The following is a 20912-nucleotide window of genomic DNA, read 5'->3' on the forward strand; positions in this document are numbered from 1 at the left end:
GGAAATGAAGCCTTGGATGATTGGTAGGATGGTCAAGAGCTGTCAAGGATTTATACGGCTGCATGAGAGGTGAATGACAGTGATAATGAGTAATCCCTTCCACTGTGGGTTGCTTCATCTGTTCAACTGTTACAATCTGCTTCATAGCATGTTTTTATCATTGCATGCCTCAAAAGAAAAGGTTAAATGAATGTGTGTGTAATCAATGCTAATTAAGATTTACACTTCATTGTTAAAAAGCTTAAAAATGCTCACCCACCACAGTACTCTGCGTCTCCTTCGGTCTTCAGTGCCATGAACCTCACTCATTTATTTGTATCCCTTGCTCAATTAGGTTCCTTTGAATAGAAAGGCAATATCATAACTCTAAGCCATGGATCAAGTGAAGTGGCAATAAACATTAGCCTTGAATGAATATTGTGGTTTCCCTTTAGAGATTTCACCCTGCCTATTTAGTCTCATTCACCTTGTGCAAACTTCTCAATAAAAGCCCCTTTATACGTTTCATTAACCGCAGCGTGAAAATCAAGTTATGATCTGCCGTGACCCAGACTGCAATCAAAATAAAAGAGGGTCTTTATAATGACAAAGAAATTAGTTACCATTAAAACCAAGCTTGTAAAGACCAGCAGTGTCGCACACAGCTCTTGTTCTGAGTAGCACTGCTCACACTAAAAGGTTGCCTCACTAAGATGTGCTGCTTGTCTCCCACAGATTTGAAATACAGTGATCGGTTGACCTTGACTGGGATCAAGATCCCCAAAATGGGATTTGGACTGGGTCTGAATTGATTGTCACTGGAGATTTAGGAATATGATGTCAGTGTTCCTCCTCCTGTTCCTTTTTGTGTTGATGGGCTGGCTTTTTTGGGGAGACGATACTCCTCACACAGCACAGGATGCTTTGGGTCACAAAAAGTTCTCCTCTTGAAGTCTTTGGTATCATCTTCAGTCCTTCTTCTCTGACTTCAATCAGATACTTGAGAGAGAGAGCACACAGTCTCTGTGCTGATAAAAGCTAACCTACTTTAGGTGCTTCTAGCTTTCTCTATGTGCCTATATTATCAGCCGTGTAAAAGTATATTCATACAACAGTTAGCGTGATATCTTCTGATGAGTTTTTACATTTTCCTGCTTAATCCTAGAGTTGGTTCATGTCAGAGGTTTGCTGCAGCCTTTGGTTTCTCATTCAGGAACATAAATTCTGTTCAGTGTATGCTTCATGGAGCCTTTAAGAATCAGCTTAGAGGTCGTTGAACATGAAGCAGACTGTTTTAGTACCTGATAACCTGCAAAGAGGATCTGGCACTAGCACTGTTAACATGAGCCACATTCTGTAAACCAGCTTTGCACAATTCTGGTGTAAAGTTGCAGTGAGAGGTTGGTTTACAAATTCTGTTTACTTAACGTTGTAGTGGACTTTTGATTTAACATGTTTACATGTTTAATCAATGGGAGATTTCTTTACAAATCTAGAAACTTCCCTACTAATTGACCTACAGTGGCTACTAGTGGTGGGCATCGTCATTTGACTAGGAATGTGGGGTTGAAACTTTAAAAAGAAATAACAGTTATGTAAGGGTTAATGCCGACGAGATGTCTAACTATCAGGGATTAATGGACGACGTGGAGGCCTGAACCTCCATGAAGTCCTTTATTCCCTAATAATTGGACACCTCGAAGGGCATTAACCCGCTTATACCATGGTCACTTGCCAACGAAAATATTTAATAAAACTACTAGTTTATAATCTCATATGTTTTGTGATCAAAAGAGAAAGTTTTCCTAAAACAACAACTCCTTTCCCCTAGTAACGCCTGAGGGCTTGACTAATAACTGGAATAGTCATTCCAATCCCATAACGTTCTCAGGGAATGTAAACGTAGTCCAGTACTCCAGTAAATAGGATGGGCCATAGATACAAATTCACAACAGAATTTGTATCTAATTCACAACGGAACAAAAAAAGAAGAAGATAAGACCGTCTTACATTACTGTTCATTAACCCTGGAGTCTGTCATTTTATTTATGTCAGTTAAGTGACGGTTGGTACCTGTTTGCAGGCTCCTTAGGCTGGCAGCGCTGTACTCCCTGCTCAGAAAATATGACTATCTCAGGTTGCTATGGTTACTCCTAACGGAGTAACGGCTAATGGCTGCTGCGCAGTAATTTGGAAAAGTGTAATGATTTTTTGACCAGAACTACTTGTGAAGTTCAAATGGTGTCCATATATCAGAAGTTAATGGACACCAATGGAATTTCCAGGGCCAATCAGAATCAAGTATTCACCAAGACCATGGTATAAAATAACATTACATCTACCCAACTCATAACTCTGCTGCTGACTACAAGGGGTTGAATTTTGATAATTGAGTTCGCTAATCATGCTCATCCCTACAAACATTCCTAATCTTAATCTTCAAATGTTGACAAAAATGTTTACGCTTCATCAGATTAAATAATAACCTTGCAAAGCAGATGGATTCACTTGTTTACGTGTTTCTCATTGGCAAATCAATCTTGCAAAGTTCCCACATGAACCATTTGGGCCAGGTTTAGAAAGTGACAGGACCAATCAGCGTCGAGGGGCAGTACTTTTGGGCCCGGCAGAGTCATGACGTATGCAAGCAGCGAGAAGAGGTTGGTGCAGTAATGGCGGAAGACATTAGCATGGATGCTGCTAAAGCGTCAGTTTTATCAGAACTTGACTACATTTCTTTGTTAAAAGAAAAACGAAGAACAGCAGTGAGTTGTTTTCTTTTCAAAAACAACAAAAGTCGTGTACTGACATGTCTACAGTCACTATGGTTCGCTTTATGCAGCTCTGTATGGATATTACTCCTTGGCAGCAGCTATGTTACGTGACTTGTAGCTCTGATTGGCCTGTAAAGATGTGACAGATGGAACGTTCATCCAATCACCCTCCAAGTGTTTTTTTCAAGGCTCTACCTTTTCCCAAACACTGTCTATGGAAGGTTTACCAGAAACAATCCATCTCCTGCAAGGACAGGAGCCTGGTGGCACTAGCACTGCTATCATTGGAGAAATTCTGCAGAGTGCTTTGATTCCACCCAGTCCTAAAAGATAGCACAGATCATCACAGGTGAACGCATCTACTTTTCCTCAACTTCTATAAATTGTGTTCAATTTTGAGTTTTTTCTTACCTTAAGACTGGGCAACTAGTCTAAATTGAGCAGGACATTATTCAGCTAATAGCATGCCTAATTAAAACAGGGAGTAAAAGCTGACTTTTTGTCTCACAAGAGACTCAAAGTCTGTCATTGTTTGAGGCACCCTTCTCCCCCACCCACCACCAAGCCTGCTACGCTTCTTTCAAATGCTACAAGGATTCAAAAGGCTCCCAGATTGGCTCATAATTACATGGGGGTTTTTTTTTCAGAGAGCGATATATATGAGGGATTTCTTTGTGATACAGTGAATGAGAACAACCTTCACTCGCTTTCTGTCAGTATGTGGTCAGTGGTGTCCTGCAGCCTGACCCCTTGCTTTAACACTTAAAAGGTAGAGATGAGAACATGTCACACGTGTAGCTGCCTGTGGGGAAGATTCAGCTACGGGCAAGTCTCTCTCCCCTATTAACACATTTGCTGAACTGAATGGACAATGTATTATTAATGCAGTGGCTTCATTTAATTGGGAAATCACACAGCGAAACCAGACTGCTCCTTGGGAAATGTGAAAAATGACAATTAAATTATATCTCAAATTCATTAATTCCCATTCCTGTTTGCTCTTTTCTGTCGAATGCTAAAATATTTAATCAGCTCACATGGGAGTCTTTGTTTTTGTCTTTAAAATGAGCTACCTTTTGTAGCATTCATGGAATTTTAAGCGTCCTGTTTGCCTCTTTTTCCTCAGCATGCCTAGACTTCTATTGTTCTGTCTGTGCACACTGAATCTAGCCTGGTGCTCTAATTTCTCACCGTTTCATCCATGTCTTTGCAGAGGGCAGGACAGAAACTAGGATATGCATAATGTATTGGCTTGTGGCACATTGAGGTGGCAGGCTTTGTCCAATTACCTGCACCGAACACCAATTAGTATGTAAGGGAAGGAGGATGATGAGGGGTTAAAGTTTAAGGGGGTGATAATGATGAAGCTGGTGCCGATGGGGTTTGGCCCTGCGCTCGAGACGACCCTTCCCCGCGCCCCCGCCTGCAGAGCTCTGACGGCTCCTCTTGGACATCCATAGATCATTAATCTAATTGGCTGGTTGCCGAGGGGATCTGAGACAGTTATGGACTGTTTTAATGGTAAATGGTATTGAAGACTGCACTCTCTACCCTAACAACGTGCCGCTGATAACAACGCACACTCTATCAAGGAGCTGCATTCTGTCTGTCTGCTTCCTCCATTGATTTCAAGGCTTGTGTTTTGCATGATTGCTGGCTGTTGGTTGCTCTGCATGCCCAAAAAATGTCCTCCCATTTCTGTCTCTTGCTGGCTTGGTCCTGTTAAACTTAAATGACATCTTTTTATTCATGACTGTCCCTATTCCATGAATACTAATTTGAAAGGGCTGGATAAGTGGAAGCAATATGGTGGGAAACCTCGGCTGCCCTCTCAAACTAGTGTTCATTAAAATGAAGAAGAGGTCATTTGGGTTCACACAGGCTCATTTCTTAATGATGTTTATAATGCCAAGCTCCTCACACACTAATAGAGCTCACGCGTGATTGTGAGGGGCTCCTAACCTTCCCTGTCTTTCACTCCTTTTTTCTGTCTGAACGAAGTTGTGGCTATGTATGAGAATGTTCTTAAGTGTCCTACGCCTGGCTGCACGGGACGCGGCCATGTCAATAGCAACAGAAACTCTCACAGAAGGTAAGTGACGGATTGCACTTATGTAACTGGCTCTGTCCATGTTGCATCCTCCATTTTTCAGTGTGGGATTTTTTTAATGAGGTATTTTCTCCAATTACATGTCCATTTCCTATTCTTTCTTCCTGTTGTCTCTTTTATTGTGTTTTTATTTATCATTGGTTATTGCACACCCCATCTTTTGTGTGTTTGGATAAGTCAAGTTCATTTATTTCTATAGCACAATTTAAAACAGCGCTGTGATTTTAATATTTTTTGCATGTTTGTCATACTTAAAACGTTTCAGATCATCAAACAATTTTAATATTAAAAAAAAATAACCCAAGTAAATAAAAAGTTTTAAAATGGTGATTTCATTTTTAAAGGGAAAAAAAGCCATCCCTGCCTCCCTGTCTCTATATGAAAAAGTTAGGAAGTAGGCTAAAAGATCTCAAAAAGCAACACATCAATCAGTGATCTGAAGAAATTCAAGATGAGATGAGAAACAGTTATTGGCATCTATCAGTCTGGAAAGGGTTTGAAGGCTTTGGGACTCTGGTGAACCACAGTGAGAGCCATTATCCACAAATAGAGAAAACTTGGAACCATGTTGAACCTTCCCAGGATTGGCCGGCCAACGAAGATTACTCCAAGAGCGCATCAACGACTCACTCAGGAGGTCTCACTTGCCTCTGTAAGGTCAGAGATCATGGTTCATGATCAGCATGATCATGATCATGGATCATGGCAGAATGGCATCCATGGGAGAGTTCCAAGGCCAAAACCACTAATGACCAAAAAGATCAAAGGCTTGTCTCACATTTGCCAAAAAACACCCTGATGATCTCCAAGACTTTTGGGAAAATATTCTGTGGGCTGATAAGACAGAAGTTGAACTTTTTGGAAGGTGTGCATCATCTTACAGCATTTTATAAAAAAGAACATCATGCCAACAGTCAAACATGGTGGTGGCAGTGTGATGGTCTGGGACTGCTTTGCCTCCTCAGGACCTGCTGGTTACTTGCCATAACTGCTGGAGCCATGAATTCTGTGCTCTACCAGAAAATCCTGAAGGAGAAAGTCTAGCCATCAGTTCAAGCTCAAGCACTCTTGGATTATGCATTAGAACAATGATCCCAAACACACCAACAAAAGCACCTGTGAATGGCTCAGTGGAGTGGTCAAGTCAAAGTCTCGACTTAAATCCAATTGAAATGCTGTGGCATGACATTAAACAGGCAGTTCATGCTTGAAAACCCTCCAGTGGGGCTGAATTAAAACAATTCTTCAAAGAAGTGTGGGCCAAAATTCCTTCACTGTGATGTGAAAGACTCATCACCAGTTATCACACATGCTTGCCTGCAGTTGTTACCGCCAAGGGTGGCATAACCAGTTTTAATGTTTTATGGGCAATTACTTTTTCCACATGGGGCCAGGTAGATTTGGATGACTTTTTCCCTTTATAAAGGACATCATTTAAAAACTGCATTTTGTATTTACTCTGTATTTTTGTCTAAGATTAGAATTTGTGTGACAAATGTGCAAAAAAATCAAATAAAAAAGAGAAAAAAAATCAGGATGGGGGCAAATACTTTTTCACAGCCCTGTATCTGGACTTGATCCAAAGAACTCTATACTCCAGGCGGATGGGTTGGAAACAGCCTCAATGCAGGGATAAAGACATCAGTCGTCAGTATTTAACAAAATTTATGAAAGAAACAGGAAAAATTAAGTAGATGAAAAAAGGAAGGTCTTTAAATGTGATCAAAAATGGTTAACATTGAAACAGGACTAAGAGAAGAATGTGCGGCTAATTAGCCAAAGACTGTAAATGAAAACTTTATTTATCAGCCTATTTGGGGTCCGAGTTTTGACTATGTCATAGGCTAGTTCTTCATGCTAGTGGTGCTAAAAACAAAGTGGAGGACACGGCGGTCCATATCACCCAGCCCTACACTTCCAGTATGTTCCTACAGAATCAAGGCGGTAAAACTTCCTCTTGACAACTAACTGACCGAATGTGACAAAAGTTCATGCTGTTATCCTTAACCCCTATTATTCTCCATCCAGTCTGTCAGCTGGAGTATGCATGGCAGCAGTGGAAGAATTACCTTTGACAGTGGCCTGAAGCCAGTATGGAGCCGTGTTCGTGAGCACCTGTCATCAGACGTGCATGAATGCGTGCAGGAGGAAGACTGTGCACTAGTTTATACCAGCTCTTTCTTGTAAAAGTGAAAGTTTACTGTGCGTGTCCATACGGGTGCCTATTTTGCGCTGCAGCCGTGTCATGTCACCGAGCACAGCAGGGAACCTTTCTGGTCCTCCCAGGTCTGCACCTCTCCCATCACCCTGGCTGAGTGGCAGAAAGGTGCTAATGGCTGCTGCTATGCCCAACTCCCTGAGCATCTGCTGTGGGTGACACTCCTCTTTCACTGTCACCTCGCCCCGTCTGACAGCACCCGCAAGAGCGCCATGCTATTTCAGTGCACCCCTCCAAACCTGCACCTGATGGATGCCATTTTTCGCCATGAGCTGATAAATGATTAATGTGGAAGGTGTGAAACGCTGCATTTTAATCAGTCACAGCTAAACTATGAGATTGTTAGGAAGCTGAACTACTTTAACTATTTCCTTCTACATAGGGCTCTGTGATATGGAAAAAAATATATACTTGATATTTTTAGCCAAGTGGTGATTGGTCTGCATATTTTTTTTCTCTAAAGAAATGGCAAATGGTGTCACAATGCTATGCAACTGATATGATTCTGATAAAAACCCAAGATATTTAAACCTCTAAAACCACAGCAACAAAAGTGGAAGCCTGAAGACATCCAGCTCGAAGCTTCCATGTGCCATCACACAGTCTTAAATCCACACCCTGATGGGCAAGAAAGTTAAATGATGAAGGAATTGATATTTATTTCCCCAAAGTAATTTCTTTAACTCCACAAACAGCAGCAATATTCACCAAACACATTATAAGTACAGAAAACTGTCAGTACTTTGTACACTTTCCTCCTGGTGGTGACAGTATAAGGAGAAAGATTCTCCACTTTGTAGATATTCTGGTATGTAAATTTCACTGAAGTTAAGTTCTGGCTGAAACATTCCTTATTTCAGAGATTTAAATGGTGTCCTGGGTTCTGCATGTCCTAACAACAACCAAGCGTCTGATACTGCATCAAGTTGCAAGATATCGTTATACTATTCACAATGCATCCTTAATCGAATTCTCTAAATTTCTGGTAAAAGTACGACACTGCTACTGCTGTTATCATCTAGACGAACAGTAGTGCAGTGCTTTTCTTTCCTCTGTAGTTTTGACACAGGTTAGATACACCAATATGGCTATAAAATACATCTGTTAACATTATCGCGCCAATGCTTGTGATTAATCTTGAAACATCAACTCGTAAAAAAAATTTGAACGCAATTTAATCATATAACAAGGTTTCACCACAACTTGCTCCAGTAGTCCTCCAGCGCGGATGTTTACGTGCCTGGGGGTGAAGAGGTGAGAGGGTCAGACACAGCCAGCAGTGATGAGTGAGGAAACAGACCCAGGTCTGCTTAATGGACATTTTCTTTTCAAAAAGCTGGAGAATGTTAGTGAAGATAAAACCAAAACTGTGGGTACATGCTGCAGTGATGAACTGTCTTTACACCGAAGCACAAGTCCTGACTTCCACCTTCAGGCAAAGCACATCTTTGCTAATGTTAGCAAAGACGCTAACAACAACACAGGATCAAGCCATGGTCATACCACTCTGTTCAGCTGCTTCAGGACAGTTTTCTTCTTCAGCTGCTCTGATAAATGCTGAAAAGAGCTCCAAAACTTTGAGCCAGTCCTGTTTGTTAACAATATTAATCCAGTGTAGAAATCCACGGTGGAATTGGCAAAATTGAAGTTAATTAGAAACTTTACGAGCTGAAGAGGGAAGATATGATGCGTTCAGGTAACCTCAGTAAATTAGACGACTGTATCTATGTTATGATGTGTTCAAATGTCCCATAAAAATGGAAAAATGTATTTTTTTGACGAGAAACTTCAATAAATACAGTTTTAAATGTGTTTATATTTGAGGGATATACAATAGATGTGACCGACTGAATCATAGCGTTTTAACTCAAGCACTACTCAGCTAAGACCACTTGTAGTTTAAATATTTGACCTTATTTTGTCTTTCCACTTGAAAGTATAGATAGTGGTATCAATAGGGACTCAGATCAGCACTTTATTGTGCTGTACATAGAATTAAAAGAATAAAAATAAAACACTCAACAATAACTACCTTTAAAAATCTAAAACCATAAAAATATCCCTAAACTATTTTAGAAAATGCTGCGATTTATCATGATTAATCACAGTGTAGTGATGTGATTAACTTGATTAATTTTTTTAACCGAGTAACAACACTACTATAAAATAATGCACAATAGAGTCCATCTTGTTATACAAGCTAAAAAGCTCTGCTGAGTGTGGAAAGTGATAGAAAATCAAGGACATCTTGCTGTTCAACATTTTTAATACCATGTCATCTCCCTCTTTCCTTGGTCCTCACTCATCTCAACGCTTGCAAGATTAAAAATAGGACAGAGGCGATGGGGGCAAACATTGTGTTGCATTGCACTGCTTCACTTGGCTAGCATGCTGTCACTACAATAAGAATCAGTGTAATCAAGCTTATTTTGTCAGTAGCTGCGTTTCTATTACCCTTAGAAATGCGCAAAATCTAAATAGCGCAATAAAAAACTGGTAATGAAAACACATCAAAAAAACCTATCAAATATCGCTAAAAAGTTTTTACACTCTCATGAGGAGGTTTTTCAGACGCTTAGATATAGAAGTATATCACAAAAGTGAAATGGAAACACTTTTTCTACATTTACAAGTCACAGGACGTGACGGTGTCACAGGACGAGTTCACTCTGAGACAGCATGGTGTGGTAAATGTGGACAGAAGATGAGACTTTTCTTAACATCATACGTATACCCTTATAGGAGGCTTTTGCCATACATACAGACTTTGCCTCTTGACTATCATCTGTTGCATTCGTCTTTTGTTCAGAATTATCCTGGCAATCGCTGTAGATGTAATCATAACTGTACCAACACGCAACACGCTTTGAGCGTCCAGCTTCATGTGGCTCATGTGGCTCATGCCCAAAACTTCCTTCAGTGGAAACACATTAAAAGCTCAATTGCACTTAGTCAAACTTTAAGAAATATCGCTTTTATTTTGGAAAAAACTGTAATGAAAACACAGCTAGAGATGCTCACATGCGTTGCATGTAGTCAGGACACAGAGTCAGGGTCCAGTGTAATAAAAACTTCCATTTCATATTTATATCTGCATTCTTCTGCAGCTGTCAGTGGTGTCGTAAAATGCCAAATCCTGCAGTGTCATGGAGTGGTCAGTGTTAGCTACCACCTTTTTGATTGTCAGAAACTGCCGAAAAACTCCTACATGCTAATTAAATTGTTTAAAAAGTAAAACAATAATCAATAAAAGGTAAGAGAAATCTTTGCTCATTGCCAGTTCCTAATCTTTGATAATTCAAAAGAATTAATCAGTCATTTATGGGTATCAAAGGCTTCTGTTTTGTTGCTGTGTTTTCAAACAGGTATAATAGTTGATATAAATGCTCAGAAATTGAATAGATTAAATAAAATATCTCCACTGAGCTCAAACATTTCATACTGATAACCCTGTTTTTACTCAGCATTACACCTGCATCAGTTTGTCTGATCCACATCAGTGTAAACTACGTTAATATGCATGATAGAGTCTGACCCTTTATCTCATTAGCAAACATATTGATAAATCTTGAAAATATATGTTGCTCAGTTCTACCCAAGTGTACAACGCAGTGTGTGTCTTGTCAGCAAGAAAACAAAATGCAGCAGGATGCACATAAAATGCACATTTACCCATATGGGAAAATCTATTCTGAGAATTATTTCAAGCTGCTCAACCAGAAACATGCAAGCTGTTGCCATTTTTGTTGTTATGAAGGTGCTAAAAAGGATGAAAATGAATGACTTTGCATTTTAAGTAGAGTCTTTGCGACAGCAGTGAGGTTTTTGAAACTTGTAGACAGCGGGATTGTGTTGTTGACAGTTTTTTCTGAAGACAAGCACTCTAGCAAGCTTCAGGTTTTACAGCATGTCCGTTCTGTGTAACATTTTTACATATCTAAATGTGTCACATGATGCCACATAAGTCCTTTTCTCATGTCAGTCTGTCAGGTTGTCCCATCGCTGCAGCCGAGAAGTTGGCCAAAGCCCAGGAGAAGCATCAGAGCTGCGACGGCCCCAAGTCCAACCAGGCATCTGACCGAGTCTTAAGGTAAAGTTAACTCTCTGTTTGATCAGAAATTCTGTGTTCAAGATGAAATTGTGGATGGAAAACATATGGTTGAGTTTGGTGTAGTTTGAAGATGTCACAGCGGTTGATTTATGGATTGTGAACTTTACGAAGGAGTGGAAAAAGGAGGAGATACCTTAAAAATATTTTTGTTCTCAGACTTGTTCCCTTTGCTGATTTCTTTTACCTACTGTTCTCACACTCTAAAAATGAAATGATAAATAAGAACAGGGATTTAATGGAGTTTGAAGCCAGTAGACAGATAAATTACTTTAAATGCATTTAATCTGCTGCACAGGATGCATTTAAAAACAATCTTTAACCCAGTATAGAATGCAGAGATGCCATCATGACCAAAAGTGCAGCCATCACCATCACACATTGCTAATAACTTGTTAGAATTATTCTTCTATTCTTCAAGCATTCCTCACTGCTCAAAACATGCACTGACAAAAAGTGATGTGGACTAAAATGGCAGCGGCTGATTGTCGGTTAATGGAGTATTTATTAGTTAAGAAGCACAGCTAATTCATGATTCAAGGAAAAGATTTTTAACTGAGAAGAGGTCAGCTGATTATTTGTTTTTATGTTCTACTTACAAAAGAAAATCTCAGCAGTGCGGAGATTCTACCCTCAAATTCCACATACTCCACCTGTGTCACATTCTGGGCATGCTCTGATGACGCCCTCACCCGGTCAAGCCATGTGCAGCTCCACCGTGTATGGCGTGGGAATAGTGTAAACAACAACATGACACTTGCCCTTCGCGAGGTTCTCTTAATACTATTCTGATTTTCTTTTGCTTCTACAATATGTGGCGTTTTCCACCTCAAAAGTTATGTTTTCTTTGTCCATGGGGTTGTGTTCTGTGCCCGGCTGAACAAATGATTACCTTTGGCTTAAGCCACAAGATATAATAATGATACAGTGGTAAGATACGCTTGGGAGTCTGTAATTGTTTTGTATTTTGAAATTGATTTTCGTTGCATGTTCTCCTGTTTGGGTTTAACTGCTTTGTGTGCTGGCACGTTTTGGCAGCAGCCTGTGCCCAAAATAGATCTGGCACATATCTCAAGAGCAGTGTCATTTCTGCGATCTGTCAGAGAGCTCACAGTGGAACTGCACAGATTGACTAGAAAGTAGAGTTGTTCCGATTCTGATACCAGTATCGGAAATACGTCTGATACTGCTTAAAATGCAGGTTGGATGATCTTTATATTTTGCTTTGTTTAGCCATGCTAATTGTTAGCGCAGTTTATCAGAAATTAAATAACTTTCGAACCATAAACCATTGCCTCTTTCTTGTTTCTCCCTCTTGAAGCTAGCCGTTGTGCCGTCCCATTGACGCTTTTGATGCCTTAGAATCCCATGCGGCAGCATTTTCAGTCAGCCTGGAACTCATGGGATCTTTTGGGACATTAATGATTAAATCCACACAAGTAAACCCGACACTGAACATCTTTTTATCCGTCTTAATCCAATTTATTTACTATATATTACTGCTAGCTCAATTGCTAACGTCATATTGTTTAGCCTTTTTGAGAGTCTGTCAGCCAATGGCAGGCTGTTCTGTAATCATGTCATGCTGCCTGAATAGAGCATAATGGAGAGAGATAGAGAGAGCCTGTGATGCAGCCCCCTGTATTACTGTCATTTTAATATTTAGCAGTAAAACTTAGTCATCAGCAGAAAACCAACTTTAGAGTCACAGAGATGCTGTACATTATGATTCTGTTTGTTGAGCTATGTTCTGCATCAAATATAGGTCTAAAATAATTTGCCAGTCTGCACAGTCAGTCCAGAAAGTTCACACCAGTATCAGATTGGTACTCAGTATCAGCCGATACCCAGCACCATGGTATCGGAATCGGTATCAGGAAGGAAAAATTGGTATCAGAACATCTCTACTTGCTCTGCAGTGTCCTTTATGTGCAGATCACTGCTCTAATGGAGTACGTGGAATTTTGGGGTTTGCATCCCTGGGAAATATCAGCCACGTGCAGTTTGTAAAACACAATCAAGTGACATTTCACAGAGCTGTGGTTTTGAACCGGTTGGATCACGGAACCCACCATCAACTCTTCAAGAAGAGTTGCAATTAAAATTTTGCAGATTTTTGGTCAATCAGATGTATTTGATAAAAAAATGATAATAGAGCTAAGACATAAGACAGTAAAAAAGGTGTAACAGAACAATGAAACAGGACATAACACGCATGGTTTATCGAGTCTCATAGACAATTTGGCACATTTTTTTTCCCAGGCACCCAACCACGACCCACTAAAAAGGGTTTGCGACCCACTTTTGGGTCCCCACCCAGCAGTTGAGAACCACTATCATAGAGGATACATGAAATGTCAAAGGTCATGAAAAACAGACATAAACAATAAAAAAAAAAAAAACTTTAAAAACTGTGGACTAGTCCCTAATTTTCACACTAAGTGAAAGTCTAAATCTGTTCAGTGCAATACCATGTGTTGCAACATCCTGTTCTTATCATCCTCTTATCTTGTTTTTATCCCCCTTTGTTGCTCATGAAGACAGAGATTAGGGAATGAGGGAGATGACAAGGTACCAGGAGTGTGTCAAAAATAATTGTCTTGATTTTCTTTCCTTTTTCTTAAACAAAAAGGCTCATTTTTCCAAAGTTGAGTGCATGTCCATATCTATGTGTCCCTATCAGAGGCAAAAGTATTGGTCTAATCACTTGACAGTGTTGATTCAAAGCACCACCCAAGTGTCTCTACCTTTAAAATAAAAGTGCAGATACACAGAGCAGAGAGGTAAATATTTCATCACAATGACATGTTGTTAGGTGTGAAAAAGTAAAGGTGGGGGTCCTTAGAAATTCTACAGTTTTGTACTTTGAGCTGTTGTTTTTTTACTGAATAGACATTCACATTTGATTTTCTAGGTATACCTAATGTAGTTTTATGCAAACCTTGGATGGAGAGATGTTTGTCAGTCATACTGGAACATTCTGTCATTTTGCGTCCTTCATTCTCTAAAGCTTATGAGATTTCCAAGGTCCTCTTTTTGTTTCATGTTGATGTTCTTCTGTCCCCTGAGAGTACTTCCAAGAGACTGCATGTTCATGTCTGCGCTCACTGTTGAAGGCAAATCACTTTATTAGATTTTAACAAAATTGGCCTCATTTGTCATCGCAACGGCAGAGCTTTTTGAATGAGAAGTCCTTTGATTTTCATGACAAATCTGTGATGAAAAGTCATAAGTAATCTTGTTTTTTATAGCTTACTGAACATCCACAGCACAAGATCTTCCATTTCATTTCTTCCAGGTCTCAGATTGAAGATATACATTCAAATCGAATTTAAAAAAGCATACAAGGGAGGATGCAAGTGTGATGAAAAATTCAATTTTTACTATATTTACAAACCAAGCATTGAAAAAGCACTTGTGTCTAGATTCTTTTGAGAGGCAAGAGGAAGAAAACTTGCAACTGTGTGAAAAAGGACATTTCAAACCTTAAATCATCCCACCATCGTCAGCATCATCCTCCATATTCTAACCCTGGATGTGTTCCGTACCAGTCCGCCCCTTCTCTTTGCACCTGCCCATTTTTTTTTAACCAAAACTTCAGCTCCCTCTCCTTCCCCTGGGCAATGTTGAGTGCCTCGGTCCAACTTCCACCCCCTCGTCATTTATTTTCCAGGCCTATGTGCTTTGTCAAACAACTGGACTATCCTCAGTATGGTTACAAGAACAATGTTTCCACCAGCACGCCCCGCTCCAACCTGGCCAAGGAGCTGGAGAAGTACTCCAAGACCAGCTTCGACTACAGCGCCTTCGACGGCAGCAACAACCACCAAGTGTACGGGAAACGGGCCATCGCACCCAAAGTTCACGGACAAAGAGACACCTCGCCCAAAGGATATGACGGTAATTTTTCACAGTGAGATTACATTTTCATTTTCTCTAGACCATCTTGCAGCGTTTTTCATCTCTCCACAGCTGAATTTACAGTTTTAATATTTTTTGTTGATTTAGTTCACTCATAAAAGACTTTCTGGAGCTGTTGCATAGCTAAACATTTAGGAGTACGAGGAATACATCGTACAGTCCTCCAATAATGATATTATTTATAATTTTGAAAAGACATTTAACTATCAACTCTGATAACCTTGAAAGAGACGGTTTGATTTTTTTTTTTTTTTTTTTTGGCCTCAGGTTGTGGTTTGTAAGCTCAAACTGTTGAGACTGGCTCCAGTAGACAGTTTGTAGTCCTAACCTTTTATTAAGACTGTAATAAACTTATATTTAGACTAGATGCAATGTCTTCAGCACTGATCATCAACTGGCGGCCCGGGGGGCCATATCAGCTACCTGTTCGGCCTCCTAAAGACCATTAAATTCAGAAAAGGACGAAAGGAGATGTTGTGGTTTTAAGAGTATCCTTTGGCTTTAAATGTCTGCAGCTGTTAAATCAATCCCACAAATAATTAATATTGAAATAGTTTTAGAATGGCTTAACATTTTAACAGTTTTAACTGAAATTTACTGTCATAATTAGTAGATATTTAAAAAAGAGGCAAAAATGGCCTGATTAAGTGGTGGAAAATGTTTAGAGAGTAGCAAAAATGGGCGATAAGTGGCAAAATGGGACAAAAATTGGCAGAAAAGTTTTAAAAATGTGGCAAAAATTGGTGAAAGAGGAAGAAAGGGGCTAAATGTATCAAAAACTGTTTACAAATGACAAAAGAAATAGTGCAAAAAAATGAATGAAAAGGGGTTAAAAATTGATAGAAGAGTGGCGCAGAGGATAAAATATGCAGGAAAAGTGGTTCAAAAGGGGTTGAAATCTTGCAAAAATGGGGTTAAAGAGGCAACAAGGGGTTAAAAGTTTTAAAAAAGAAGTACTAAATCACAATTGAGGAGGGCACATTCTCTGGGATTTTCAGTGGCCCAGCCAATTCTGTTGTCAGGCCTGTCTCCTTGTGGCCTGCTGCATTATAGATAATAGGGATCGATCTCACTGGTAATGACTAAAAATGTCCTGTGTTTTGAAAGAAAATACAAATACTACAATACTATTTCAGTCAGACCAAAATATTTATTTAATTTTTGTGTATTTGAAAGCCCCCAGAATTTCTGTCGAGACTAAATCTGGCCCTTGTGCAGATGTACTGGATGACCCCTGGTCTACATGTTAAGGAAAAAAACTGCAGGTTTTACGAGATCACATTGCCAGCTAATGCATACATTCTTCACTGTAAATGTTGATGTTTATGCCATCTTTTGAGCTTTTTTGGCATTATGTCTGACAACTTTCTAGCCAGGATTTCCTCAGAGATATGACTTTTTTTAAGGGGTAACAAGCTCTATTAAAGATACAATATGTACATAGAATTTCTGCACAGAAATAACTGTATTAATTTGAATTGTGCCCATTTCTATGCTGTAATTTTTTAATGTAGGTCTTACACTATCTTTAATATTTCCTAAAATTTTCAAAGACAGAGAAATTCTTAATTTTTGTGATTGAAACAAGATAGGTCTTGTCATGGTAGCTGCCATGAGTTGCAAGTTTGATTGCCTAAACTCAACTCTGTAACACAGAAACCCCCCACACTTGGCATTTCCACTGAGTTAAGATCAGTGTTCCTCACCTCCAGCCTCCTTCTCAGTAGGGTTGGGAGAAAAAATCAATACAGCATAGTATCGCAATATTTTGTGTGGCAGTATTGTATCGATTCATGTCTGCCAAGTATCCATATTTTCAAATTAATTGGTAATATGAACTGAAGTCTATGATAATGGAAAAATAAAATCAATTATTTCGACAGTTGTCTGTCCAGTGAGGTCTGCACATGTGATGCTCAAAGAGCAGAAGAAAGTCAGTACAACAAACATGGCAGAACCAAGGGAAGGACATTAGGACTGCTAGCAGGGCATTAATGAGATAGACATGACATGAGGATTGCAAGGAGTGCTGCATGACAATAAAATACAAGACTGATGCTAAACCCGCTAAACTGCTGAAAAATTAGTATAGCAATATATCGCAAAATATGGTATTGCAGTACTTACTGTATTGTAAAATATAAAATCGAAATCATATTGACTGTCATGATAATATCGTATGTTCCTCAGAATGAGGGAGAAATGCACTTCAGAAGGCACTTCCACATTCACGCTTGATACAGTCCCAGGATACGAATGTGCATTCTGGGACCGCTCCTAGCATGAACGGAAGTGCCTTTTTAAGTGCATTTATGAGAAATGCATAAATTAAAACACAATGTCGCTTTTCTCTTTAGTAAATACGCCTTATGAGGTGCCTTTTCTATAAAGCAGAGCCTTCAATTTAAAACAAGGAAGTAAACAGCAGAGATGGTTGGAGTCTGGGAGTGCTGGTCTGCACTCACCATGTTGAGTTGTTGTTTTAGTTGAGAGCCCCCTGGTGGCGGAATTTTACACACTGTGCATTTAGCTAGAAAGTGTTACATGCCTCATTTTAAAGCCATCAAACTAATTTACAGTAAGAATATTTTTACCAAACAGAGCTAGAGAAGATTTAATGCTGCCATGATCAATCACTTTGTGTTCTGTTGTTTTTATCAACAGTCTAGTGGTCTGGAGATGAGCTCTTTTATAAGATGTACTGTGATCACCTGCAGGGATTATGCTGCATCCATCCTAGTAATGTGGAGACTTCCAGCTGAGTCTGCCTCCTGGAACAATCTAAAACTAGTCTGAACTTGCTATTTATTTACACATCCAGACATGTAGACGTAGCATATGGTTTTTTAAAATACCATTATACTCTTTTAAGATTTTGTAATGCATCTCCAAACTATTAAACTAGCAGGGAAAGCAGCCCTTCTCTAACATGAGTTCAAAACATCTTTCAGAAATCCTTACATAAACAAAACAAACCAGAAAAAACATCTCAGCACCTTAATATATAAAAGAACAATCACACAGGCTTTTAAGGCACAAAAATCAATATAAAGCTTTTTTTTTTAACTTAAAAGCCCTCAGACGTCTGTTCACTTTGAATATCTTTCATGCCCCTTACAGCCAAACGTTACTGCAAGAACTCGAGCTCGGCCAGCAGCACCACCAGCACCTACGCTCCCAGCAGCAGCAGCAGCAGCCTGAGCTGTGGAGGTGGAGGAGGGGGCATGGGAGGAGGAGGCAGAGGAGGCGGGGGCAGCAGCGCCAGCAGCACCTGCAGCAAGAGCAGCTTCGACTACAGCCACGACATGGAGGCTGCCCACATGGCCGCCACGGCCATCCTCAACCTGTCCACGCGCTGCAGAGAGATGCCGCACGGAATGGGAGGGAAACCGCAGGACCTGTGCTCACAGGTATGAGGGAGAGAGGAAGAGAGGAAGAGTTGTCCCCGAAACATGTTTTGATGCAATGGTGAAAAAGGCCATAATATCAAGAGATATCTTGTCTTTGCTGACCAAAACTTGCAGGCAAACTCCTACACGATGCAAGTTTTAGTTCCAAAACCTTTCCAATTTCTTTATGATTTTTGACAGTATTCTCTCTCTTTCTCCTTTTGGCAGCTCTTAAAGCTTTGGTACTTTAACAGTCAAGAGAATAAAAAAGAGAGATTGTATTGTTTTGCTACACTTTGTATAGAAATTTTTGAGGTATGGCACATGTTGATGATTCTGCACTACAAAACCCAAATCTAAGCAAGTGTACTTGTCTAGTTTCTATTCAAAAATCTTTTTACACATTCACATGACAAGTCCAGATAGGAATATCTTTTCAAGATATAAAATGTTAAAAAAAATAAAGTTAAAACCGAGGGAAATTAGACAAATACAGTGCTGAAAAAAAGAAAAAAAAAAAAAACAATTAGCCACCTTCTCGATTCCTATTTTGCTGCATATTTGTCCCACTTAAATGCTTCAGATCATCAAACCTTTTTTGATATTAGATAATCTGAGAAAATACAAAATGCAGCTATAAAAGTTTTAAAGTGCTGATTTCATTTGTCAGGGGAATGAAGTGTGATTAACAACCTTTTTCTGCCAAACCTGTTGAATCAAGAAATCATGTAGATAGAACCTGTGGAGAGAAGTTGGCTAAAAGATCTCAAAAAGCCACACATCATGCCACAGTCTACAGAAATTGAAGAACAGATGAGGAACAAATTCATAGACGTCTATGAGTCTGGAAAGGGTTGCAATGCCATTTCTAAGGCTTTGGGACTCCAGCCAGCCACAGTGAGAGCCATTATCCACAAATAGAGAAAACCTGGAACAGTGAACAGTGAAACTTAACTCAGTTAAGGTCAGTGTTCCTGATTCAACATTAAGAAAGCGACTGGGCAAAAATGGAATCTATGGGAGAGTTCCAAGGCTAAAAACAATGCTGACAAACCCAAAGACTTGTTTCCCATTTGCTAAAAAAATTCTCTTGATGATTTCCAAGACTTTTAGGAAGATATTCTGTGGACTGCTGAGATAAAAGGTGAACTTTTTGGAAGGTGTGCATCCCATTACGTCTGTTGATTGAACCGTGAATTCTGTGCTCTACCGGAAATCCTGAAGGAAAATATCTGTCCATCGGATGGTGACCTCAAGCTCCAGCGCTGCATTAGGACAGCGATCCCAAACACACCAGCGAGTCCAGCTCTGACTGACTTAACACAGACACGAAGGTCTAGAGTGGCCTAGTCAAGGTCTGGACTTAAATCCAATTCATATGCTTTGGCATGACCTTAAACATGCCATTCAGGCTTGAAAACTCTCCAAACATTTTTGCAAAGAAGAGTGGGACAAAATTCCTCCACAGCGAAATGAAAGACCATTTATCTCAAATGCTTGCTTGCAGTTGTTGCTGCAAAAGTTGGCACAACCAGTTATTAGGTTTAGGGGGCATTTACTTAATCACATAGTGCCAGGTAGGTTTGAGTTGCTTTTTTCCCTTAATGAATGAAACATCATTTAAAAACTGCCTTATGTTTTTACTTGGGCTATCTCTCTAATATAAAAATTTGTTTGAGAGCTAAAAATATAAGAAATAACAGGGCCAAATACTTGATCTAATGGTTATCTAATGTTTGGTCATCGTAATGTAAGGAAATTGTTAATTTTGATTGATGTCATAGTCTTTAAAGGCAAGTTTCTGTTTGGTCTAGCAGGGCTCTTATTGTTTCAGTAAAAGGAAGTTACCTGATTTGACCCTGCAGCCTCACATGTTGTCTCTTCACCTTTGTGAGACTTCCGTCTCCTGCTGCACTCGCACCAATCCACTGACAGATTATCTCTGTGCGTCCTTCATTATTTTAATGCGGGCAGTGAAAACTGACAGAGATAGGGAGGCGTCAGCTGCACACTCACTCTAACACACATTCCATTAAAGATCCGGGGCTGTGTCTTACACTCAGGGCTCAGCAGGGCAGTTTTTTATTTTCCGTCTGGGGATCAGATAGGAGCAGGACGAAGCGGCGTTTGACACGGCGTGAGCCCAGTGTGTCATTTCTGAAGAGATAAGGTGACGGTGTTCCTGTATTATCTGAGCTGAGATGCTGAGCTGGAAAATGGGGGTGAGAGAGAGAGAGAGAGAGAGAGAGCGCAGCAGAGGGCTAATGCTGGCTTAATGCTAATGTTGACAGCGGAGACTGCCTGAGAATGAGAACCAGGGACATAGGACTGAAAGTAAAGAAAAGGAGCAAAGAAAGGGGTTTTAGTTGGAGGTTTGAATTGTCAAAGAGGAGAGGAAAGGAGGGGAGAGAAG

At 39.8% G+C, this 20912-nt stretch overlaps 1 protein-coding gene across 1 annotated transcript in view; it reads left to right on the forward strand.

Annotated features, from left to right (window-relative positions):
- myt1lb (myelin transcription factor 1-like, b) overlaps positions 1 to 20912 on the forward strand; it is a 251762-nt gene that overhangs the window by 185255 nt on the left and 45595 nt on the right. The window contains exons 8-11 of the mRNA XM_041812908.1: positions 4755 to 4845; positions 11064 to 11171; positions 14863 to 15089; positions 18231 to 18520. Coding sequence (XP_041668842.1) covers positions 4755 to 4845; positions 11064 to 11171; positions 14863 to 15089; positions 18231 to 18520 — 716 coding nt within the window. The remainder of the gene's footprint in view (positions 1 to 4754; positions 4846 to 11063; positions 11172 to 14862; positions 15090 to 18230; positions 18521 to 20912) is intronic.

Source organism: Cheilinus undulatus, linkage group 18 (assembly GCF_018320785.1).
Source record: "Cheilinus undulatus linkage group 18, ASM1832078v1, whole genome shotgun sequence".
Taxonomy (NCBI): Eukaryota; Metazoa; Chordata; class Actinopteri; order Labriformes; family Labridae; genus Cheilinus; species Cheilinus undulatus.